The 27,484-nt window shown below is 37.7% G+C and overlaps 1 protein-coding gene across 3 annotated transcripts in view; it reads left to right on the top strand.

The window, feature by feature from the left end:
• Positions 1-27,484, top strand: part of LOC125237500 (dihydropyrimidinase 1) — an 83,422-nt gene that overhangs the window by 42,681 nt on the left and 13,257 nt on the right. For 2 of the 3 annotated variants that reach the window (XM_048144620.1, XM_048144616.1), the window contains exons 3-6: positions 18,891-19,075; positions 19,635-19,711; positions 20,681-20,881; positions 21,497-21,598. In XM_048144620.1, coding sequence (XP_048000577.1) covers positions 18,891-19,075; positions 19,635-19,711; positions 20,681-20,881; positions 21,497-21,598 — 565 coding nt within the window. Of the gene's footprint in view, positions 1-18,890; positions 19,076-19,121; positions 19,198-19,634; positions 19,712-20,680; positions 20,882-21,496; positions 21,599-27,484 lie in introns of all 3 variants that reach the window. The other variant, XM_048144617.1, reaches the window with a different exon arrangement.

Here is a 27,484-nt window from a genome sequence, read left to right on the forward strand (position 1 = left end):
AAATAATTTTGCGTGACGTAATATGTGTACGGCCCCATATTGCGAATGCTAATAATGGTGAAATAATGGTAAATATATTAGTACAGATGTATTAAATGATTACGTTACAACACTTTACAGGATCCTAAAAAAGTAAAAGTGGATCGGTAATATGATCAATAGAACCCAAATGATTGATACCCATAGATAGATAGGTATCAGCTTTATTTGAATGCTGCAATAATAGGCTAGTTTACTACTAGTCAAATCAGCTTCTTTTTAAGAACTGTAAAAACGATTTGCTAATATGGAATTACAAAAAAAAAAATATTAGCTAAAAAAGTATTCTTCACGTGGATTTGCTTTCACTAACTTTGATTCGGTGAATCCTAAGCTTTACCATGGCGACTGTTGTAGTGATAGGGCAGCAAATTCGAGCCCTATTTATGACCACATTCGCTTCCCTAGCCTCTACCGCCCAAAGTGCCACAACAGTCCCGTCACCGCCAGCATCTCTCCTGACACAGATCTTGGCAGTAGCTCAGGCGATCACTGCCTTCCACGTGCAGCCTAGAGTTCAATAGGCTAGCTGTACTTCGGCCTTTTACAGAAATATAATACGTTATAGTGGATACTGATGCAACTAAATATTTAAAGAAAAGTTCATTTTTCTTCACGTGTTAACGGATTAACGATTAACTTTAACTTACGTTAAATTTGTCGAAATGTATCGCTTTAACGATTAACGAAGTTAACTTTTTTAGTAACGGATTAGCGATTAACGAAGTTAACTATTTGATTAACGGTGCCCAGCTATGGGAATTACTATGAAATACTTCCCGGCGTTCAGTTCTTGTGGATAGAATAGAGGATATTTCTCTAAATTCCCAATCCGACCAAAAAAAGAAAGACATGATGAACTTTATGCCCCATAACTTAAATGTCAGAAAATTTTGTGCTCAATTCGATTTACGTCATGCGCAGACAATCTATAGATTAACATGGCTAATATTGTTTTTACCTAATTAAGTTAAAGTAAACTTTATTTAATGTTTTTTGTGTCGTAAACGGTAGATTTTTTTTTCGGTTAATTGGAGAGTAATGAATAATATAAAATAGGCTTTAAAAAGGGTCAAGTAGCCTATTCTAGATGCGTAATATCGACATGATAATGTACGTGTATTGTGAGAGCAAATCGCGATTTTCTCGTCAGGTCATACACCTGCACGCTCTAATTAGTGACGAACTGACGAGTTCATTTTGATCGCTAGGGCTGCCAAAAATGTAGTTCACTATCCAGATCCAGACTTACCTCATAGAGATTTTAGTATTTTAGTTTTGTAAAAGATGCTATTAGTGAGTGTGCACAGGAAACTTCCCACTTTGTCGATTGCTACGAGTATAAAGCCGCTTTGTCAGTTTATTCATATAAAGATACAAGTAAATCTCGCCTTAATGGTAACCGACAAAGTGGGACGTTTTACTAAACACACTCAATAAGTACTTTTCCGAAATTCACGCGTTTATGTGGAAGTGGCCGTGTGGTGACGGGTGCCGCTTTTCTCCCGTGGCTTGTGTAGAAGTCGACTGTGGGATATGAGTTCAATTGTGGCTGAGGCGAGACTGTCGTCACGAGAGGCTGGCAAGTTGGCAAATTGGCAACTTAACACTGCTATGTCACAAATGTGTTTTCTTTCAACCTCTTAATGGCTAAGAGTGGCACTGAAACTTCAACGGTTTCATGTGCTCTGCCTACCCCTTATGGGAATACAGTGAGTATAATGTAATGTAATGTAATGTTGAGGAACCGGTCGAATAATTTGTACAAGTTTAATGACATGATCACATGATCATGATAAAACATCACACTGAGAGAAATTTGCATTGTGAATTTAACAAGTTCGACTTGTTGCGGTTTATCCGTTTGAATCAGCCAAACGTATGTTTAAAACAATATGTGTCAGGTTGTTTTTATAAAATCGACTTGTTGATTCAAATATATTGCCGATTCAAATGACAAGTAGCTTGTTGTTTGAACCAAAGAGCACGTAGGCGCTATTTTAACCAAAAAACTTGTTGACTGAACATGAAAACTGGTTGTATTTTCTCTCAGTGCAGTGAGAGTAAATCGTGATTTTCTCGCCCTGTCAATAGCTGCAGGGTTAGCACATGATTGGCGCGAGAGTATGTCACCGCAAGATAGACTACCCGTCCTTATGTCATAAATACAATTAGAAAAAGACGTGTGATCTCTCGCGATAATCATGTGCTACCCCTAATTAGAGACCAATATTGCCGGCAGGGCTGCCAACTGTGCTAGTCTAGTCCACTTTTATCTAGGCTGGCCTCATTCCTCATAGTTGATGTAGTTTAGTTTGACCTAGATTTATAGCTTACAGTATAGGTAGATATAACAAAATCTTCCTGTGTAGTCGACTGGGTTACCTACAATACCTATGGGATACTCTAAAAGAAATTGCTGATAGGTTCGATTGTCCGATCTTGCAACACTGGACTGGTAAGATCAAAAGTGTAGCGCAATTTAATAGTTATTTGTTATACAAGGGGGCAAAGTTGTATTTTAACGCCGAGTGTGGAATTGAAAAACGAGCAAGTGAAAGGATTCTATAGTTGAATAGTTCGAGAATAGAATCCTGAACTTGCGAGTTTTTTAACACACGAGAAGTAAAATACATTTGCACCCGAGTGTAACACAAAACTTTTCCCCTCACTATAGCGAGGAAACTACAACGCAAAAAAATGCGTTTATCACTGCTTCCAGTAGTTCCATAGGTGGTAAATCATCTTAATTACTAGATTCACCTACTTTTATCAATTTTAAAGCAGTTAATTTGACTTTATTCAAGGTCAAATTACTTTACCCACTAGTGGATAAAATGCGTTTTTACCCGCTGGTATTAAAGGACAAAACACGTGTTTCCGAGCTAGTGAGGGGAAAAAACTATTATTATTCTTTAACAGTTGCTTGTGATACTTTACTTTAACATGTATTATTAACCCCCGACGCAAAAACGACGGGGTGTTATAAGTTTGACGTGTCTGTCTGTCTGTTTGTCTGTCTGTCTGTATGTGTGTCTGTCTGTAGCATCGTAGCTCCCGTATGGATGAACCGATTTAGATTTAGTTTTTTTGTCTGAAAGCTGAGTTAGTCGGGAGTGTTCTTAGCCATGTTTCATGAAAATCGGTCTACTATGTCGCGGTCGGGGTTTTTTCAAAATTTTAATTTTGTGGTTAGGTTATTCCAAACGCTGTTACTTTAAGTACCTACACTGGCGTGGTGATTGCCGGCTACATTATTTTATGCTAACTGTGAGTTTCTTTAGAAACTTCTAGCCCGCCAAACTCTCCCTTACTATCGCTTGAGGTATTTCCGAACCTTGAAATAAACACCTACCTAATCCTATTTTTAACCCGTCTGCAGTTCAATTCATCCTTGAGCAAAGGTAATTGCTTACCACCAAGTATTCTTTAACCCCAACATTTTTCCAATCTCAAACTGAGTTCACAATAGCGTGTCATAATGTAGCTTTATTTGTTCGTAAGCAGGTAGTTTATATCTACTGAAGTCCAATTCATTATGATGATTGAATTAAATCAATCGAATCGAATCGATTCGTAGGTGGCCCTTACAGGTCAAACACCTGAAGGAATAATTGCCAGCTATCAGGGTTGCCAATGCCAAGTGAGTTCATCTCACTGTTAGTAATTAGTATAATTATACTGTGTTAGCATGTCTTCTATAGCTATAGATAGGTATAGTACCTACCAGTGGCGGCTGGTGAAAATTTCTGCTAGGCAACACTGAGCCAAAAGAAACCTTTGCAGTGTGTTAAAAACCCCAATTTTGTCTCACCTTGTTTTTATTGCATAATTCTACAGTTAAGTAGGTTTTGAATAGTAGACTAAAACTCCGAGGGTGCTACGGCTTCTAGTTTTTTTATAAAAAAATCTTAAAGTTTGCCTATACCCGGGTCCTAAAATTCATAAAAATAATAATTTCTAAAAATCGTTACGGAGCGAAACATGTCGAGCTATATTCGACAATTTTACGTGAGTTACCCGATCTTACATTTTTAATATACGATACTTCTAGTATACTTACAAGTACGGGTCCGCCATTTTAGCGGTCAAGCGTGAACCGTGACTGGGAGTTTGTTTCCGCTGAGATATTGAGATAACTTGATTTAATTACATATCTCAACAAAATAACTACCATGGTACAACTACATTAAAGAGTTATACCAAGTCTTCATCAATTTTATTTAGAAATTAGCATTTGCCTGCGACTTCGCACGCGCAAAAAGCACCTTTACCCCCATAGCGGATGAATTAGAAAAATGAGTGGAATGCCCTGCCTGAGTCTGTGTTTCCACATGAGTACAATCCAGGTCTCTTTAAAGCAAGAGTAAATAGGTATCTCATAGGTAAGCATGCTCCACCGTAGACCGCATCATCACTTACCATCATGTGTGATCGTGGTCAAACGTCTACCTATTCATACTAAAATAAAATGATTCAGTATGTATGTTTATTACTTACTAGAATAAAGAAACAATCTCTGCCTCACACTACTATCGGCAAAAGGCACATGTATGGTTTCAATATACATTGTAGAACGAAGCGTTCGAAATCACTTACTTTGGCAACCGCCTATACGGTAAATATACAGATATAGTGCGAAAAGATTTGCCTTCGTATTGTTACGGAAACGTACGAACGTGTCATGTTATTTCAGTCAGTCTCAGTACAACATGTACTGACATTGACTGAACTAGCATGACATGACAAATACGAACGCATCCGGAAAAATACGATAGGCGACACCGATCAGTAGCGCCCAAGTATACGACCCGCTAACACCCTTTTTGCACTACATCAGCACGGGAAGCATGGTCGCGCGATAGACGATAAAATAGCAGGCCGTCCCTATCGCACTATTTGTAAGTGCGATAGGGACGGCCTGATATTTTATCGTCTATCGCGCGACCAAGCTTCCCGTGCTGTACTGTAAAGGGCCGGTAAGGCGTCAGTAGAAACCTCACATTATGTTTAAAAAAATATATGAAAAGACGAATTTTTGGCATAGGCAAAACGTGCGTTAAACTACCTATACATATTTATTACATTATGTTTTAAAGGTATACCAAATGACTACTTTTAGCGCCTTGCCTTTTTGCATCAAAAAATTAATTAAACTAATAAATACTGTGAAATTACGACTATAAAAATAAGAATAGTAAACAATTAATTTTAAAAAAACCCCATAAGAATAACATAGCCAAATATTTCTCAAATAAATCTTCTTTTATCAGTTTTAGGAACTAATAAAATACCACCCGCATAGGTCAATAGTCTCCTAACCTTAATGTAACGCCTTTCGTTAAAAGAATTACAACAATTGATCCATTAACTCCTTTTAATTGGCAGGATTGGTTAAAATCAGTTTCGTGACTCAGCGTTCTGTTGGCCCCTATATTATTCTATTTATGACGCTTTTCGATTTATTTTTAAATCTTGTTAACGCCCTATTGTCTTTATACAGTGTGGTTTGCGTAAGGGCCTATTTTGTGGATGATTAAATGTTGCTTGATTTAAACTTTTTGCTACACTTTTTGTGACTCCTTTTTGTAGTTCTTAGTCAAAGTTGGACATGCCACACATTATACTTAATATTATAAATGGGAAAGTGTGTGTTTGTGTTTGTCCGTCCTTCACGGCAAAACGGAGCAACGAATTGACGTGATTTTTAAGTGGAGATAGTTGAAGGGATGGAGAGTGACATAGGTTACTTTTCGTCTCTTTTGAATTCCCTACGTCCCTAAAGTGGGGGGTAGAAGTTTGTTTGGAGCATTTCACAGTTTTTTAGTTTAACTCGAAGCCGCGAGCAAAAACTACCTAAACTATGTACCTGAAAGAGTTGAGACGAGACACGTTTTGTCAAATTCAATAGTAGAATACAATTCATTCAAATCATCATTAATCTTCATGAGTTTATAAACTGATAACCATAAACTGAGTACAATATATAAAGAGGCCTTAAGAGCCTAATATACAAATAATACATAATACCTTTTGTCAAAGTGGTCAGGATTCTGACGTCGGTCACGCGCATATATTTATGACTATACCTTATATGTCAAACAATACGTTTTACATCTTTAACTGTTCGTATAAATTTCATGTATAAATGGACAGTATCGACTGTCAACGCCAAAAAGTTCTTTGGATACTAACGTACTTATTTTATAAATCGCGCCATTCACGATAACGAAAAGATTTGTCAAATCTAACCTTTTATGGTATGACAGCACGTGTCTTCGTGAATGAAACTATCTATTCAGTTAGACCAAGCTATGTTAGCAGCGATACTTATAATCCTGTGATGTTTCATAATATCCCAGTGACTGAAATAAAAACGCTACCAGCTTTGTGCAACACACAACAATAGATATTTTTTCTAACAAGTCATTTATAATTCATGACTAGTTTTCGAAATTCGAAGTTATTTTAGCAATTTGGCCTCTTGTTATGAAATATTTGTTTACGAAAAAGTAATCATAGTTAGTCGGCAACCGGCATGGCATGCCTACTCGCGAATACAGGGTAATTTAGATCGACCGATATAAAGGGCATGGCGGAGTGCGTGCCACTCGATACAATAACCAAAATCATTTTGCTGTTAGGCCTTTATTGCGTTTTTAACAATAAAAACTTTTTCGGAATCGATGTTTTTATCCTGTATTAGTTCTTAGGGAGGAAGTTTTAATAAAATTAGTCGGCTATTTGGTAAAATGAAATATGAGACCAAAATTAAATACAATTTAATTAAAGAAAATACGATTACAAGTACATTTTCAATATTTGAATTAAATTTATGATTAAAAATCTGAGAGCTAGTATTTAAGTTTGTTCGTTTGTATGTTCTGAGCGAGCGTCTACGGCCATTTTTCAAAGTTGTCCATCCACTTTTTTTTGGATTTGGTAATTTTTATGCGGTTTCCACTCAGAATCGCGAGCTCTTTCAATCCTAATACGAGAAAAAAAGTGTCCCAAGGTTTTTTCCCATTCCGTTACCATTTTTTCATACAATTTGTATGGCGGTAACGGAATGGAAGATCTGAAAAATGAATGGAAATCTTGGGACATTTTTTTTCTCCTATCAGGATCGAAAAACCTCGCGATTCTGAGTATGAATCGCATAAAAAATACCCATGTTACAAAAAAAAGTGGGGTGGACAACTTTGAAAAAAAATGGCCCAAATAGGCAGAGTTTCGGTCCTCGCAGCCTGATGAAGGGGTCCCGTTGCCCGGGCCCAGGCGATCGCGGAATCAATCAGAAAGTAAACTGTGCTTGATGAATATGTAAATCGAAATTGATAAATGGATCGAATTTGATATCTGTGTCTGTAGAAGCCGACTGGGACCGTGGATACTTCATGGGAAATTTTATTATGGTATGTGTTATATCTTATATGGGTATTGGGTAGCCAGTGTAGTTCGTATTCTTTGCCCGTTCATTGCTAAGAGTGGCATTTATTGGGACTTGGGACCACAGGCTAGAGTTTATGTACGTATTCTTAATCAATGGCAAACCTATGTTTGTCAAAAGACCTGACGTAACTCGCGCTGTCACGCAATGGTATATTGTCACGGCAAAACGCGATAAAGAATCGACAAAAGTGCGTGCTTCGATATAGCGTAAATCGACAAAAGTTGCGTGCTCCGATCAACTGCGAAATTGGTTAACTTGATAGGTCACACGTAATAGCAAGCATTCACTGGTCATTTTACCCTAGTACTTTCATTTTGTTACACTGTTCTTGTGAAAAACAATTTCATATGCTCTAACGAACGAACAGACTGAGTCTAACTAAAGATGGTTTTCCACGCCTCGCCTCGTCTCTTGTCTGTGGAAAACCACCTTCACACCACTACCGCAGTTTCTTCGCCGTAACACTTCTGAATGCTTATAAATATCTAAGGCATTGAAACTGTTATTTATTTATCTCCCTCTGCAGCTAATAATCCTATCGTTCATTGGTATAGCTATCTAGAGTTCGGGTTTTGGGGTCAAAACTGTTAACATTTCAATCGTTATCGTATCATTGTTATCAATCCATAAATCGCGTGTAAAGTGTAAACTGCATATAGATTTGCATAACAACGGATATTGTGTGAGATTGGAATTGGCATTATTTAATCTGAGATCTTGGCAGAAAAGTGAGTCTGTGTCGGTTGAATGGATAGCCTAAATTGAAAGTATCTGTCTGAACTGTACCTGCACCGATAGCATGGTCGCGCGATAAACGATAAAACATCGGGCCGTCCCTATCGCACTATTTGTAAGTGGCCTGATGTTGTATCATTTATCGCGCGACCATGCTTGCCTGCCTTATTGATTAGTTTCTGTGAAGTTTTTCAAGAATCGAGAAATTATCTGAGTGTTGTTTTTGAGACAGTTCTGTGTGACTAGGACATGATTATATCGCCACGACATAGATTACCCGTCCTTATGTCATTAATATAATTAGAAAAAGACGTCTGAACTATGTCGCGGTGAGATAGTGTCGCTCTAATCATGTGCTAGGCCTGCTGGGCACAACTTCGAACTCTTAATTTTATTGTATTTACATATTTACTGAGTTCATTACAGCAGTTGTCGAACTTGTCGATTATGAGGCCTGATTTAGACGGCGTGCGAACTCATTGCGGGCTGTTGAGGTTACAACAATTTTGCACAGCCATCAAATACCGCAATGTAAAAAACTCATATGCGAGTTCTCGTACCGTCTAACCTAGCACATAAGTTGTATTATCTTAACATTCTTAACTACCGGCCTAGCAGTGACATAATCCATGAGTTCCATGACTGGACACGACACTGGACATGACTAATTCAGAAACAAACTTGACCACAGACCACACTATATGGGCGCGGATGCGACCTGTTACCGTATTAGCACTTCCTGCTAGTCACGCATCCAAATCAACGCGGCCAATTTGGATTGTCGATTCGTTCCTGAATCCAATGCCCCAATGTAAATCTTGTTGTAAGGGAATAAAGCTTACCATTTAGCTTACCAACAATAGCTTGTTTACCATATGTAATGTGTATAACATAGCTTCGTGTTACTCTCCAGAAAACTAATCATTTTTAACCCCCGACGCAAAAACGACGGGGTGTTATAAATTTCACGTGTCTGTCTGTCTGTCTGTCTGTCTGTTTGTCTGTCAGTCTTTCTGTGGCATCGTAGCTCCCAAAGGGATGAACCGATTTAGATTTAGTTTTTTTTTGTTTCAAAGCTGAGTTTGTCGGGAGTGTTCTTAGCCATGTTTCATGAAAAATCGGTCCACAATGTGGGGTTTTTTCAAAATGAAATTTTTTTTGGTTCTTCAATGTCTTCTTCCGTTGCCTTATGACTCTATAAGTTATGTTCATTAAGGACTACCTATTACAATAACAAAGTATTGTTTGGTTGTGAGTAGGTGCATTTTTTACCAAACTTATAAAATTTGCCGTACAAAGAAAAGTTTTGTTGCATAAAAAGACTTGAGTTTGTCATCCCAAGTCCCGACTAACTCAGCTTTAAAAAAAAACTAATTTCATCCGTTCGGGAGCTACGATGCCACAGACAGACAAACAGACAGACACACACGTCAAACTAACATCCCGTCGTTTTTGCGTCGGGGCTTAAAAAATGGTCGTACAAACAAAAGTTTTGTTCCAAAAAAAGACGAGTTAGTTGAGTTTCTCATCCCAGTAAAAATAAAGATACGTTATTCATTTCTGTTTTTACGAAAACTTGATTTATTGTTAAGTTAAACGTAATGATCTAGAAATAACGACGTAAACTGTTAATAGCCGTGAAATTGGATTGGGTGTCTATTCTGCGGTGTAGTGTACCCGAAATATGCGAGTCATTCCTCAGGTATTAAGACCGCGTAACCAAATATTGTTCTTTATGGATTTCTGAAATGGTTGAAATTTGTTACGCTCAGTCAAATCAATTCTTTGTAAGGAGCGTTTCAAATAAGTGTATAATTTATTTAATGAACTAATAGAAAAGTATTTAATTGTTCACCGTTTTTTTTAAATACCTAATTTCTGATTTCTGGTTTTCTAATTTTCCCGTGTGGTGACGGGTTAAGAATTTCACCACCCCCTTTCTTCCCGTGGGTTTCGTAGAAGTCGACTGTGGGATATGGGTTAAATTGTGGCGTAGGCGAGAGGCTGGCAACCTGTCACTGCAATGGCACAATTTTGATTTCTATCAACCCCTTTTTGCCAAAAGAGTGGCACTGAAACTTTAGTAGTTCATGTGCTCTGCCTACCCCTTTATGGGATGCAGGCGTGATTGTATGTGTGTGTAATTTCTGACAGTATTAGACAAGGACGACAGCACTAGTGTCAATAAAAAGTAATACTAACTATAAAACAATAAGTATTCATTTTTATTTCGAGCAATATTAATGCGCTAGTCAATGAGCGCCTATCCATTATATATTATTGCGTAACAATAAAATAATGTTACATGCAATTAATGTTAATTTAATAGTTTAATACCTACCGCGATTAAGTATTACACAAATAAAAATAACGAAAATCTCGAAAAAGTTTCGCCTCCACTAGGCATCATTAAGGAGATGCTGGAAATGTTGATATAATCTGGCATCCGGCAGTCCCTCTGCCATTTTATTCGGTATAATATATGTATATTATGTACTTATATAGATACCTCACCAAAGTCACCAACCGTAAATCATCATTCGCCTGCAAATCCCAGTCATTTGGGGTCAGCGCAACATGTCCTTCTCTTCCATACCTCTCTATCATTCGTCATCTCATCATTCACTTGTTTCCGTTTCATATCATCTTTCAACCAGTCCAATCCACCTTTTCCTCGGTTTTCCTCTCCCGTTACTTCCTTCGACATTCATTTATTTTCGTAATACCTTTCTCGTCACATGACTTTCATCCCTTCGCATCACAAACCGTGAATGATATCGGAAAATCATTTAGGTAATATGAACGTTACGTAATATGAACTAAATTTAATCGAGGAAAAAATCACGTAAGGTACAGCGGGGCAAATCTCGACTGGGGGGCAATTGTAACTAATCCATTTTTTCCATTATTTCACTATGATATTAAGTTATATATTCTATATGTATCCACTGAACACGCCTGCCATATATAACCGGTGGACACTATTGCCATTGTAAAACATGGAAAAAATGGACCAGTTACATTTGCCCCCCAGTCGAGATTTGCCCCACTGTATTTAGCTTCTAAAATCTAACTGGTAACGGATTCAGCGACATATTTTAGCATCCCTACTATTTCTAGCTGCCATGCTGGTATGTCTATCTGTATCTATCTAGGATGTATTTTGATAGCTACGTGAAAAGGCTCTTTCAAGATCTTCTCTCGAACTCAATACAGATTTTTTAAAAATCATGTCTTTCTTGCGTTATCCCGGCATTTGCCACATTTCATGGATGCCTGGGGTCCGCTTTGATAACTACAACTACACAGAATCAAAAGCATGTATGGGACCAAAGAAATACGGCAGTGATTGTAATAATATCCACTTATTTCGATATAATGACTATGATAATAGAAATGTATTGCTCGATTGCAAGATACGATTAACTTTCTTAATGAAATCCATCATTGCATCTTTAGAGTAAACATGTGGGTTTGACCCGGCCAGCTGTGGGCGTGGGACACTCGATAGCCTTGATATTGATGCAAATAACCCTTCGCCCTATAAACCTTTATTATTACCATCATCATCCTCCTTGCGTTATCCCGGCATTTGCCACGGCTCATGGGAGCCTGGGGTCCGCTTTGACAACTAATCCCAAGGTTTGGCGTAGGCACTAGTTTTTACGAAAGCGACTGCCATCTGACCTTCCATCCCGAAGGGTAAACTAGACCTTATTGGAATTAGTCTGGTTTCCTCACGATGTTTTCCTGCACCGAAAAGCGACAGGCAAATATCAAATGACAAAAAACTCATTGGTGCGAGCCAGGGTTCGAACCCGCGACCTCCGGAACGAAAGTCGCACGTATACCGCTAAAGATTTCCCTATTCGATGACGGGTTAACAATTTCAAAAGTAGTCTTTATATCACAATTTCGTTTTCATTGAACCTCTTACTAAGAGCAGTATGAAATGAAATGAAATGAAAATAATGAAATAAAATGAAATATTTATTTTCCAAGTAGGCATATTATACAATTGCGCATATGAACGTCAAATAAAGCTACGCCGGCTCTAACCCTACGCCTCAGGCTCGAGAAGATTTCAGTCCCCCCTCAGTTGGAGGGGGGTATCCACTATGGGACCGGCAAGAAACTCGGCGGGCCACTTCTTTTCAAAACATTACATCTTATAATTTCTTCACCGTCACTTCAGTACAACAAGATTAATTACAAGTCTCATTTTATATTTTGGAGTTTTTTATTCGCTGCAAGTTCATCAGACCCTTGAACATGGTCCATTGATCCTTTTAACACTTCTTTGTGTAGTTTGAAAGTTTTACTCAAGCGAAAAGTGTTTTAGATTTAGACTTAACACTAGTATTACAAATAAAAAACCTAAGTGTACATTTTTGTTCGGTTTAATATGAGTAACTAATATTTACCTCCTCTAACTAAATTAATTATAATTGTATCCGATCGTAGTAAAGAAAATGTATTTAGTCTAATGACTGTAAAACTTCTTAAGTATTACCTACTGTTCATGATTTCTTTTGCTTACCTATTAGCTTACATACCTAATTTTGTTAGTATGTTAACAATCTTTATAACATTGTAGTACACCAACTCATTTGTTTATGTGACTGTTTGTGTTCTAAATAAATTAAAAAAAAAAAAAAATAATTAACATGCATTGAAAAACAAGATACAATTTAACATGCAAAAGTATTCATCAAAAAATAATATTAACAGACTAGGTACTCTATGGAAATTAATTTCAATAAATTATACAAAGTACAAAGCTACTATGATTAATAAGAGATGTATAGAGTCTCTAAGTGTCAAAGTACATCTAAAAAAAGAAAAATTATACATGATGAAGAAAAAAAAAAGAACTGCAGATACAGATAAAAGATAACTAAAAATAACTTTAGAGTATTAAACTTGAGTAGTCTCACGTGTTCTGCGTACCCCTTTGGGAACACAAAAGTGAGTTTATTTATATATTCTCATATGCTTATTATTCTTGGTGTACACAGTGTACCTATTACACTATTACACTGCTGAGAACTTAGCTTTTTCCGAAATCGTATTATATACAGTCTAGGTATATAGTACCTAAAGGTAGATGCGGAAATACTGCCAAAAACATGTATTCTCAACCTTATCATGTAAACAATAAAGTCGTGTATATATATACACTGTCCGCAATACTTTAACTGTACGTGTAATGTAACAGCCGCAAAATCGCCGTAATTACGAGTGTTTAAAAACAAAATGGCGAATGCTGGTCTCGAAATGAAGTGAGAATTCACAACAGAAAACAACGTTATCGGACATCTCACGAACAAGTTCCGAGATACGTGCGCAGAGTACACAGTAACAGTATTTATACATACAGTACGAACTTTAACAAAAATATATAAATACAGTTACCTAGAAAGTACCCAAGACTTGAATATAATAGTATAACATTTTATGTGAGTGTTAATTCGTTTTAATCCATAGGCAACCCTATCGCCGGACGCCGCGCACGTGCGGCTTGTTTCTTTGTAAGAATTTTGTAGGTATTTAAAAAGGCGGCATTTCGTGAACATCAAAGCAGTGGGCCTTCTGTACTTGTACTATTATATATTCTGTGACAGTACTTAAACAGCAAAGCAAATCAACTTTGTAAGGTGTGAGGGGTAAAACAGTTTAGTACCTACAATATTTTTAAATTCTATAAATGACTACTTTTGCCCGCGGCTTCGCTCGCGTTAGAAAGAGACAAAAAGTAGCCTATGTCACTCTCCATCCCTTCAACTATCGCCACTTAAAAAATCACGACAATTCATCGCTCCGTTTTGCCGTGAAAGACGGACAAAGAAACAGACACACACACTTTCCCATTCATAATATTATATAGTATAGTATAGTATGGACTAGTGACCGACCGAAGGTATGGTTTTCGTTTCGGCCAAAAAAATCATGTTTCGGCCGTAGATTCGATTTCGGCCAAAAAAACGGCTGAATAATTCGGCCGGGCCGAAACTTACAAAATTGTCCTTTTGGGTCGCATTGGAATCACTTTTCCAGGCTTTTAAAAGTTCCTGATAAGGTGATAAGAGTATAAAATAACTTAAATAACAAATGACAAATAGTGAACTCAAAAAATAATATCCTAACGGTCCTAACCTAACCACAAAATTAAAATTTTGAAAAAACCCCCGACCGCGACATAGTAGACCGATTTCCATGAAACGTGGCTAAGAACACTCCCGACTAACCCAGCTTTCAAACAAGAAAAAAACTAAATCTAAATCGGTTCATCCGTTCGGGAGCTACGATGCCACAGACAGACACACACACAGACAGACAGACAGACACGTCAAACTTATAACACCCCGTCGTTTTTGCGTCGGGGGTTAAAAATAGAGGTAAATACTATTTATTACATATTGCATGTTATACAATACAATAGGTACAAGACTATGAGTAGGGTCTAGTTAAGATTGAGTATAAGTAAAGTTTCCGAAACTAGAGCCAAGGCCGAACCTTCGTTTTCGGTTTCGGCCAGAAAACATGTTTCGGTCGGACACTGTAAATGACTAAAAAGGCGCATATTTCTGGCTTAAAATAATTAAAAATAAAATGTGTGTGGCAGTGAGATCGTAAAACGTGCAACAAAATATCCTGTATAATGATTTAGAAGTCCATAATTATGTACTAGTACTTCTTCCTTAGAGCTAATAATAAACAAAATATGTATCTGTTGAACTGCCTGACATCTGACATATTCACACCTAGGTCAGATGTCATAAGTAATTATTAGGTAATGTAACTAAAGTATAATGGGTGTGAATTTAGGACGAGGTGCGGCTAACCCTGAAATTCATATCATTGCTAAATGATATGACTATGAATTTTTAAGTTGATGTCTATTAACCGCTTTTAAAGTGGAATTGTAAATAGTTCTTTAGAAGAAAAACTACTATTTATTCATCAAGGAAAATAACACCGAGTGAATGCCGCAAAATTAAAATAACAAAGTAGATCTAACCGGCCTTGATATTATACAATTACTTTTAATCTATTTTATTTAGGTACTATTGTCGATACATAATGTGAATATTTTTCCAGGTCCTTATTTCAATACTAATACTTTAAAAATAGTAAATAAATAAATACATACAAACAGTATTTTACAAGTATTGAACTTGTAGTTGACGTTAGTTCCAAAACGTCTCAAGAGATGGCGCTGATTGCAAGATAGAACACGCTATCGTTTGGTCGTCGTAGCTTCTAGGGGTCAATTGCTCGCAACGATTTTTTTTATCGATTGACTTGTATGTGTCAGTTAATGAAACAAGATTTCTCTAGAAAGGGTGTTGGTTGGCCAATTGTCCGGCCAGCATCTTCAGAATTACGATAAATAAAATTATGAAATGTATAGTCAAGGTAAAAAATATCTAGACGCGGTCAAAGTATCAAAAATATGTATAAGGTGCATTAGGGTAATTCCGAATGACAGAAATGCTTGGCCAATTTCGAAAGGGGAACCTTGATACGATGGAAATTAAATAATAATGGTAATTTTTAACTTTCGTAATTACTCTAATGCACCTTACACGACTTTATGGCTTTTGCGTTAAGGTTGTTGGATACATATTTTTAGCACTTTGTCCGCAACTATAATTAACCCTTCGTCTGTGTTTGATAAGGATCCTAACAGATGGCGTTGGACTTTAAAAAAATGTGTCAACGTTAATTATTTTTTGACAGAAACAGACGACGGGTTAATATAGCTTTTATTTCAGATTTTGGTACTAAATGTGTGACTAATCATCAGTTTTTCAATAATCGAGTCTGCGTTTTGTTAAATCATAAATATTTTTTCCCCTCACTAGCTCGGAAACACGTGTTTTGTCCTTTAATACCAGCGGGTAAAAACGCATTTTATCCACTAGTGGATTAAAGTAACTATTTGACCTTTATTAATAAAGTCAAATTAACTGCTTTTTTGATAAAAGCAGGTCCGCTCCTAGTAATAAAGATGATTTACCCGCCTTGGAACTACTGGAAGCAGTGATAAACGCATTTTTCCGCTGTCACGCGTTGTAGTTTCTTAGGCCTCCGCTATAGTGAGGGAAAATGAGGTTGAGGCATCTGTTACACTCGGGTGCAATAGTACATTACATCAGAGACTGGAAACATTTATTGAGGATTTCCGGCCAATTATTATGGGTATATACGGCCGAGACTAGCGTGCAAGCGGTGGCCTACGATATAGTGAGCTACGCCCAGAGGCCGGGAAGTTTTCCTGTTCACCACAGAGGCATGTATATTTTTCTCAAACATACAATGAAGTAAACAAATGCTCTAAATATTTTATAAAAAAAAGTTACTTTGGGCCGAGCGCCTCAAATTTATGAAATCCCTTTACAGTCCTCTCGAGTTCTTTGCGCCCAAAAAGCGATACTTCCCAGCCCATTTTAAGGAACGTAGGACAATATTTCATTGCATGTTTGATAATTTATTTTACTTCTCGTGTTTTTGCAATTCAGATTTTATTATCAAACCACTCGGCTCGTGGTTCAAGTATATCCTTTCACTTGCTCGTTTTCAATTCCACACTCGGCGTTAAAATACAACTTTGGCCCCTTGTATAACAAATAACTATTATTCGACTGTAAGGTATGTGACTTAGGACAACTCAGTGGATTTCACTGAGTTCATTTGACACGCTAAGTAGATACGTTTGCTTGATCTATGGTATATATGACATATATATTTTATTACTGGACTGGAATGACATTTATTTCAAAGCATTTTTTTTTAATTATTATGAATGGTTTTACTCTTGGCCAGACTAGCCAAGGGTGAGGTGGCCTACGATAGAGTGAGCTCGCCCAGAACTCCCAGAAGAAGCCTGTTCACCCTAGATTTGAAAGTTGCCGGGAAGTGGAATTCCTGTTTAATGATTATTTTATTTTTATTTTGACGACCGGTCTGGCTCAGTCGGTAGTGAGTCACTAGTGACCCTGCCTGCTGAGCCGCGGTCCTGGGTTCGAATGCCGGTAAGGGCATTTATTTGTGTGATGAGCACAGATATTTGTTCCTGAGTCATGGATGTTTTCTATGTATATAAAGTATGTATTTATCTATTTAAGTATGTATATCGTCGCCTAGCACCCATAGTACAAGCTTTGCTTAGTTTGGGGCTAAGTTGATCTGTGTAAGGTGTCCCCCAATATTTATTTATTTATTTATTTTATTTTATTTATTAGCATAAGTTAATGAAGGCGAGATATATTGAATTTCAGGGTCATATTAAATGGAAAGTTTCATCTAGTGTTTTAATATTTCGGTGACAAAAAAAATGTGTGAGCAACTGAGCATCAAATATAAGCATCATGTTATTTAAAAAAACCGCAGCAAATTCAAGCGACCAAAAATTGCTGAAGAACTAAAGGATACAATGACCTTTGGGTATTGTGTGTAATACTTACATGTGTATTGTCTATTGGGTAACTAACCTACTTAAACACTGCTTATGTCACTTATTGAGAGTTGATGAATTACTAGTAATCAATGAAGTCATAGATGGACGAAACATCCTAACTAGGAATAAATGGTTAAATACCTAAATGGGCCTTTTTTTTTCAAAGTTGTCCACCCCACTTTTTTTGTAACATGTATGGTATTTTTACGCGATTAATACTCAGACGCGAGGTCTTTCGATCTTGATAGAAGAAAAAAAATATCCCAAGATTTCCATACATTTTTTCCTTCCATTCCGTTACCGTCATACAAAGTGTATGAAAAAATGGTAACAGAATGTGAAAAAACCTTGGCACACTTTTTTTCTCCTATTAGAATTGAAAGAGCTCGCGATTCTGAGTGGAAACCGCATAAAAATTCTAAATCCAAAAAAAGTGGGGTGGACAACTTTGAAAAAAATGGCCCAAATAATTTATAGATTTGGTAAATCGTAGGATCAAAGCTCCAGTCCTCACGATACAGGCTAGACCTAGTGTGAGGGCTACTGTTTGTTCTAAGAAGCTCTTGTATATTTCCATTGTTTATTTTATATTAACTTAGGCTTTATGTAATGCAGATTTGGAAAATAAATGTATTGTATTGTATTGTAGAAAAAGTAAAATGTTTAATAAAAGATATCCAATTAAATTACTCTGCTTATTTGATCGTTCTCTCTTGCTTAAACAAACGATTTGTAAAGGCACCATTATGGGTTTTACCATTTGTGATCATAGGTTGATTTTTGGAATGGTAGCATATGAAAAACTGTCACACTTTTTCGTAATGAATGAAATGAAATGAAAAATGAAAATGATATAAAATGAATGAATGTATATTTTTAAATTATATTTTTTATATTTATTTCAAATAATTTACACGGCATCACAGCTTAAGCTAATACACCGAATAATTAAACTAATTACAACTTAAATTACAGAATATGTATTATACTAGTAATGTAAAATAAAAATCACAAAAGTAATAAATAAACAAAACCTCAGACAATTTACATTGAATGAATGAAATGGGCATTATTAGCGTATCGAACACTAGAGTACTTTTATCTTATGGTCACACTTGACATGACCTATGTTGTGATGTAGGTACCTAATAAATTGATAACCCAACGAAAATAAATAACCCAAAACTTCTACCTTTCCAGACAAGTGGGCCGCAACCTGATCATCCCAGGCGGTACGCGCACCATTGACGCGACCGGCAAGCTCGTGATGCCAGGAGGCATCGATCCCCACACCCATTTCGAGTTAGAGATGATGGGTGCCAAGACTGCGGATGACTTCTACAAGGGCACACGAGCTGCTGTCGCGGGCGGCACCACTACTGTCAGTAAGTACCACATGATGCCGAGTAGCAACAATGTATGAAACTGGAGATGATGGGTGCCAAGACTGCGGATGACTTCTACAAGGGCACACGAGCTGCTGTCGCGGGCGGCACCACTAATGTCAGTAAGTATCGTGATGCCAGGAGGCATCGACCCGCACACCCACTTCGAGTTAGAGATGATGGGCGGCAAGACTGCTGACGACTTCTACAAGGGAAGCCGCGCTGCTGTTGCGGGCGGTACTACCACTGTCAGTAAGTATGATACAGAGTGGCATCAACCTGTTGTTTGTGGCTTCTACAAAGGAACACGAGCTGCTATCGCGGGCGGCACTACTCCTGTCAGTAAGTATAGTAGATGCCAGGAGGCATCGACCCGCAAACCCACTTCGAGTTAGAGATGATGGGCGCGAAAACTGCGGATTACTTCTACAAAGGAACACGCGCTGCGGTCGCGGAGGGCACTACTACTTACTGTGAGTAAGTATTCTGAAACAGGCCGAAAACTTTCCAATGTCACCCAATACAACAAATACAATAATCTATTCATTTAATTTTTCAGTCGACTTTGTGCTGCCTGATAAGGGCCAGTCGCTGATCGAAGCGTACAACAATTGGCGACAGAAGGCCGACGGCAAGGTTAGTTATTATACTCTTTATACTAAACATATTGTGTCGAATCTACTTTTGAAAATGGAATAATAGCTTCAGTTCGGCTTTCTTTTATTTTGACTGTTGCGTAATGTTTATTTTTAGAATGTATTGTGTTTTATGACATAATACAGTTATTGTTTACACTCTATTCTGTGGGCTGGGGGCTATTGTTTACACTCTATTCTGGACTCTATTCTGCGTATTCAAATGGACACGAGTTACGAATTTCCTCTTCGCATGTGGGTCGTACGATGTTTTACTGTACTTTTTGCAACTTTTTCCTCACTTGTAGCTTAATGTACTATACATTACACATTGCCGCAAAGAAAATAGACATAGAGGAGTTTCATAGATTTCCATCTCTCTCGACAGATCGTCAAAGCACTTAAAATATATTTTATTGATTTAGAATCTTAGTTTTGACAGTTTGAAATATCCTGTATCTGATTTGTGTTCCGAGCATCAACCAAAGGTGGCTACTGGCTACATCCATAAATTATTCTTTGTTTTCTTAAATTTAACTCTTCCATTTTTTTCAAAGTTGTCCACCTTACTTTTTTTGTCGAAACATGGTAACGCTGAAAGTGAACGCAGCCGACGCGCGCGAAGGAGGGTAGATCGGCGCTGTATTTTTTACGCGATTCATACTCAGAATCGATCTTAATAGGAGAAAAAAAATTTCCCAAGATTTCCATACCGTTCCAACCTTCCATTCCGTTACCGCCATACAAAATGTATGAAAAAATGGTAACGGAATGGGAAAAAACCTTGGGGCACTTTTTTCTCCTATTAGGATTGAAAGAGCTCGCGATTCTGAGTAGAAACCACATAAAAAAATTCCAAATCCAAAAAAAGTGGGGTGGACTTTGAAAAAAATTGCTCATTTAAAGGAATTTAACTCGCTCGTTAGTCGCTCGCATTAGAAAACTAATCTAGCTCACCAAACCATTCCAGGTGTGCTGCGACTACGGTCTCCACGTCGGAGTAACCTGGTGGTCGCCGTCCGTCCGCAAGGAAATGGAGAAGCTGGTCTCCGAGGACTATGGCGTCAACTCCTTCAAGATGTTCATGGCGTATAAGGACGCCTGGATGCTGGACGACTATAACCTCATGTGCGCTGTGGAAGCTTGTGCTGAACTGAAGGCTTTACCTCAGGTACTTATATCAGCTGGGCCATTTTTTTTTCAAAGTTGTCCACCCTTTTTTTGTAACATGGGTATTTTTTACGCGATTCATACTCAGAATCGCGAGGTCTTTCGATACTGATAGGAGAAAAAAAAATGTCCCAAGATTTCCATAGATTTTTCAGACCTTCCATTCCGTTACCGCCATACAAAATGTATAAAAAAATGGTAACGGAATGGAAAAAAAACCTTGGGACACTTTTTTCTCCTATTAGGATTGAAAGAGCTCGCCATTCTGAGTAGAAAGCACAAAAAAAATTCCAAATCCAAAAAAAAAGTGGGGTGGACAACTTTGAAAAAAATGGCCCAGCTGGTCAGCTGCTTAGAAGATCCTGCTATCAAAGGTTTTAGAAGCTGGTGAGACTTTGACGTCAACTTTCAGGTTCTCATGGCGTACAAGGACGCCTGAATCACAGTATAATAAAGAGTACTAGATGCTGGACGACTATAATCTCATGAGCCTTTAAATCCTTAAGAACTTATGGCGCCATTTCAAGTTAAATTGAAGATAGAAGAACCTATATATATATAGATAGATATATACTTTGTTATACAATTTTGTTCATAAACATTGTATATCTTCCAGGTGCATGCAGAAAATGGGCACATCATAGCTCGCAACACAGAGAAGCTTCTAGCCGCCGGGGTCACTGGCCCAGAGGGGCACGAGCGATCCAGGGATGAAGAGGTAAGACCACGCGCCGGTGGGTAAGGTTGCCAGAGCTCAATAAACATATCATAGCTCGCAACGTGGAGTCACTGGCCCAGAGGGGCACGAGCGATCCAGGAATGAAGAGGTAAGACGCGTGCGTCGAAACTTCGGAGTGCCATCTGTACTGAAAAACGTCGTACAATACACATGCGAAAAGAAAATTCGCATTTTTTTACGCACTTGTATCGTAATGTACTATTTTCCCTTCGGTCGTGTTTTAATGTATCGTCACTCGTTTCGAACTATTTGGTACTCTGGCTTGCCAACAATAAGGAGTTTCCATCATTCCTCAATAGATGTCGCTGTACCGACTCATAACTAGATAACAGAGTTTTTCAATACATTAGATCCATTCCAGTACATTCACATAATGCACGTGTAAGTACATTCACATATAATTTTTGAGAAGAAGTCATTATTTTTTGACGTCTTTAGGATCGGAACGAGAGAAAGTTGTTGTGCCTGCTTGTTCACTGACAAGATCGCTCCCAACTAGTACGGTCTCCGAAGTGTACTAGTTCGTTTTTTTAGGACATTAGTACAGTAGTACACCGAGAGAGCGAGAGACAAATTGTGCATATGGTGTACAGTAACGCTTGCTCGTACTAGCCGAGAGCTGATCGGTCCGAGTGAGTCGGTTCTAGTTCGGCTGCGGTCGGATCACACGAATCGCTTTGCTGTCATTGTCACTTCTCGGCTCTTCGTTCCCATTCTGTTGCGCGTGTCTGTGTACTAAATGTACTAGAGAACAGAATCATTTGGGAGTAGTTCGGTCTAGTACATTGCAGGGAATCGTGTCTTTTGTACTATTAGTACATGTACTACACAAGCCTAAGAGAAAGGCCTACCGGTAGGCGATATCCACTACGCAAAGGGCAGGTTCAACGCGCGCTCAGCTCGCATCAACGCTTGTCATGTGAACCTGCCCTAAATCTTATTGCCAACAATAAGGAGTTTTCGGACTTCCGGTTCGAGCGCCATCTTAGCGGTTTCGTGACGTGAATAATTTATTTTTCTCAAACATGCAATGAAATATTGTCTTTACGTTCCTTAAAATGGGCTGGGAAGTATCGCTTTTTGGGCGCAACAACTCGAGAGGCCTGTAAAGGGATTTCATATTATTTTTTAGGCCTAGGCCTGCAAAGTAACTTTTTTTTATAAAATATTGTCCTTTAGAGCATTTTTTTATTTCATTGTATGTTTGAAAAATGCACTATACATGCCTCGGCGTGAAAACGGATTCGGCCTCGTATCCCTTATCGCCACGCTCGCACGCTCGCTCGGCCGTATATACCCACTTGGCCGGAAATCCTCATTTTCCCGGCCTCTGATGTAATGTACTATTTCTTTTGCTCATTAATGTTGCTTAAAGTGTAATATCGATATCGTATGCAGTAAAGTAATGTTGTAGTGAGAAGCTGATGAAGAATTAATCTCGAAACGCGTTTAGCCTCTTTTTTGTCGTCAACGGCCGGTAGTCCACATGCTCAAATCTAGCTATCAATTTACAAGTGCTAACTCAGTGTACACTACACTGTCGTACTTACCGTACCAAAAACACTAATTAATATTAGCTAGTATCCCCTTGACACTGGCGAAATAGTCCCAATAATAGACTGAAGTCATTTAATTAAAAAAAAACTAACTAGCAAGGAGTTTTAATCCTTGCTCAATAGATGTCGCTGTACAGACGCGTAACTAGATAACGGAGTGTTTTTCAATATACTATATATAGTCCAGTACAGATATGAATGTTCTATAGAGATTCGCTCTCTCAAATTATATTAAATAGGCTATTTTTGGGAAGATGTCGTTATTTTACAGACTTCTTCGGAAAGAATATTTCGCTCCAGTGGCCGTGTGGTCGTTATTTGTCACTGGTCATATCACGCGTCACTTTCGCACTTAGGTACATATAATATATTATAGATATGTATTTTAATCAATTGGGCGTTTTCCAAATTAAATCCCAAATAGCGAATTTCACCAGATCTGGACGTGTTTAGGCTCATTCTTCTCAGAATCAGAATCATGAGCTGATTCATTCCCGACGATAAAAAATGTGTCCCAAATTTTCTATACAAAATTCGAGTTTCCAATACGTCACGCTCGTAGTAAGTTAATACTAAAATCGTGACGTAAAAGGAAAAAAAAATTAGGACATTTTTTTATCGTCGGGGTCGAATCAGCTCCTGATTCTGAGGAGAATGAGCCTAAACACGTCCAGATCTGGTGAAATTCGCTATTTGGGATTTAATTTGGAAAACGCCCAATTGATTAATGATTAAAATATCTATAATATATTATATGTACCTAAGTGCGAAAGTGACGCGTGATATGACCAGTGACAAATAACGACCATACGGCCACTGGAGCGAAATCTTCTTTCCGAAGAAGTCGGTAAAATAACGACATCTTCCCAAAAATAGCCTATTTAATAGAAAGAAAAGAACCGAATCGCTACCAGAAAAGTAGAGCTATGTACAACAATACCTGCTTCTGAACAGCAATTCTGTATTAAGTCGTCAAAGTAGGTTGGTATTTATGGCAAATCGTACTTATGCTTGGCATATCTTATGCGCAGCAAGTTTATGCTTGTATACTATATGCCCATTATAAAGTATGCTCACATCATTTTATGCGCATCAAATGTATGCAAATAAAAAATATGACTTCAAACTTTATGCAACCCGATATGGACCCGCAAGGACCATATAATACGAGACAGGCTAAGCCCATACAAAAAACCGTACCCCTAAAATTTATGGACTTGAAACTAGATGGCGCTGTTCGCAGCCTAGAAGTGGCCAAAATCATATTTTTCCGAAATATTTTTGCGTGTTTTTATTTTTTATAAGAACAAATGACATGCTTCTTTATTTTAATATCATAATATTACGTCAATACACATTTTGAAAAAAAAAATTGTAGGCATCATCAGTGTAGCTATGACAGTATTTAATAGGTGGCGCTAAAACAAATCTGATCAAGAGTGAGAGTTACTGCCGAAGTTAAATGTGCATAGACTTCCATCTCTTAACACAGGCTTAAAACTTTTGAACCTCAGTTTTGACAATTTGGACCATATTCTTAGCTTGATATGTGTAAAATGTCAAATATTAATATTAGCGCCATCTAGCTGAGTGTTCCCCAAAGGTGTAATGCTATCTAGGCCACCGTACCTTTTTCTGTATGGTACTGAGGTACGTTTTTAGGGTTCCGTACCAAAAAGGTACAACAGGAACCCTTATGGTGCGACTCTGTCCGTCTGTCTGTCCGTCTGTCACATTCCTAAATATCTCGAGAACTACTAATGCTATCAACTTGAAATTTGGAATAGTTGTGAACATTGTGAACCTCTACAAATAGAAGGTATAATTTTTTTAAATTTATTAATTTTAATTGTAGAAAATGGCCAAAATGAAAGGGGGGCAAACTGTAAATTTCAAGTTACTAGGTCAAGTGGGGTATCGTTAGAAAGAGCATAAATTGAACGTAAATAAACTATTTTTTATAATTTTTTTGTTGTGGAAAAAAAAAGAATTTTGAAGGAAAATGTAAAAAAAAATACCGTCCCCCCCCCCTTATCTCCGAAGTTTACCAACGAAAAATTATGAAAATTTTAGTAAACATTGGTTTTATGCTATATATTACAGGAAAAATATAATCGTGTTTGTATTTTGAATACTTTTTTTTAATTCACAAAAAACTTTTCAGATTTTTACTTTCAATTTACCCACCCTTGCGGATGTATATAGTACTTCAAAGTAATACGAGATGTTACGTAAACCATCTTCTGTCCAATAAAGTAAAAACTGTTTAAATCGGTTAACATTATAAAGAATTATCCCTGAAAAACCAGGTCGCGCAAATTAGTTAGCAAATTGACCGGGAGATGGCGCTATACACTATAATACTCATTAGTGCCTATACTTTTGTCTTCTAGTCAAGTCATTAGAGTTATATGAAAATATGAGATTATTTTTACTAGGTAGTTTGAAAGAAAGTTTGTATGGAACCCTCGGTGGGCGAGTCCGACTCGCACTTGGCCGGTTTTTTTTTTTAGACTTTATCTGTCTGTACGGAGTTATATATTATATGTCTTTGGTATAGCCAACAATAAGAAATTTTCATCGTCCCTCAATAGATGTCGCTGTACCGACGCGTAACTAGATAACGGAGTTTTCTTCAATACCCTACATAGTACATTTGCATCTGTGAATTTACCAGAAAACGTTTTATTTTATGTTTGTATGAGAAATTTTTGAGAAGAAGTCATTACCTTATGACGTCTTTCTTTACGACTACGGTTCATTACGTTGTAGAGTTGTGCCTGCTCGTTCACTGAAAAGATCGCTCCCAACTAGTACGATCTCCGAAGTGTACTAGTTCGTTCTTTTAGGACATTTAGGACAGTAGTACACCGAGAGAGCGAGAGACAAATTGTGCATATGGCGTACAGTAACGCTCCCTCGTACTAGCCGAGAGCTGATCGGCCGTTTTCGCGCGCTCTCGGTCCGAGTCAGTCGGTTTTAGTTCGGTTGCGGTCGGATCACACGGATCGCTTTGCTGTCATTGTCACTCCTCGGCTCTTTGCTCCTTTCGCTCCCATTCTATTGCGCGTGTGTGAGTGTACTAAATGTCCTAGAGAGCAGAATCATTTGGGAGTCGTTCGGTCTAGTACAGTGCAGGGAATCGTGTCTTTTGTACTATTAGTACATGTCCTACACAAGCCTATTACGATGGTTACAACCAAATTTATCAATACCATGTTCTTAGAATATCGCAATATTAAAACGGATTAGTAGTAAAATGTCTAAAATTACGAAAATACCAATTTTCAGTACATCAAAATGCCAAAATGAGGCCTATTACATCCAACATCCGGAATCAGTTAATTTCATAATAACCAAGATTCAAAATGACACTTTCACAAAATTATAAAATTTGGTCGGAACGAGAGAAAGGCCTACCGATAGCCACTATGTTAAACCAAAGACATAGTAACTCCGTATAGACAAATAACGTCTAAGAAAAAGCCGGCCAAGAGCGTGTCGGGCCACGCTCAGTGTAGGGTTCCGTGGTTTCCCGTATTTAAAAATTCGAGCGCAGTAATTTGCCTCGTAGTAGGCACTTGCGTTGTGCAGTCCCCCACGCTCGGCTAGATGGCGCTAATATCGCGCTAATGTCTTCCCACACCCCAGTTTAAATAATATTTCAATATTCTAATTTTATCTCATGCCAGTCTATATTTTTAAATTAATGTCTTTGTTGTCTGTATTTTTTTTGTTAACTATTCGATGGTGCTGTGAAATCATACTTTAATATGTTATTTTTATTTCATATCATATGAGTCTAAGGGTCCACTGAAAATCAGCGTCGTGGCACTATTATGTGCTCCGACACATGCTGAGTGGCATCCTTTTTGGAACAACAATCTGTACATTTACCACTTATGCAACTGCCAAGATGTAACGTGTTGTTTCGAATAAATTTTATTTCATTTCATTTACTACACAAGCCTAAGAGAAAGGCAGGTTCAACGCGCGCTCAGCTCGCATCGAACGCTTGTCATGTGAACCTGCCCTAAATCTTATTGCCAACAATAAGGAGTTTTCGGACTTCCGGTTCGAGCGCCATCTTAGCGGTTTCGTGTCGTGAATAATTTCTTTTTTTGCTCATTAATGTTGTTTAAAGTCGATGTTTAAAATCGATAGCTTCGTAACTGTCGTACTTACTATAAAAGAAAAAAACTTATGCAGTAAACTAATGTTGTAGTGAGAAGCTGACGAAGAATTAATCTCGAAACGCGTTTAGCCTCTTTTTTGTCGTCAACGGCCGGTAGTCCACATACTCTTGTAA

The sequence above is a fragment of the Leguminivora glycinivorella genome, chromosome 21 (assembly GCF_023078275.1).
Source record: "Leguminivora glycinivorella isolate SPB_JAAS2020 chromosome 21, LegGlyc_1.1, whole genome shotgun sequence".
Lineage (NCBI taxonomy): Eukaryota > Metazoa > Arthropoda > Insecta > Lepidoptera > Tortricidae > Leguminivora > Leguminivora glycinivorella.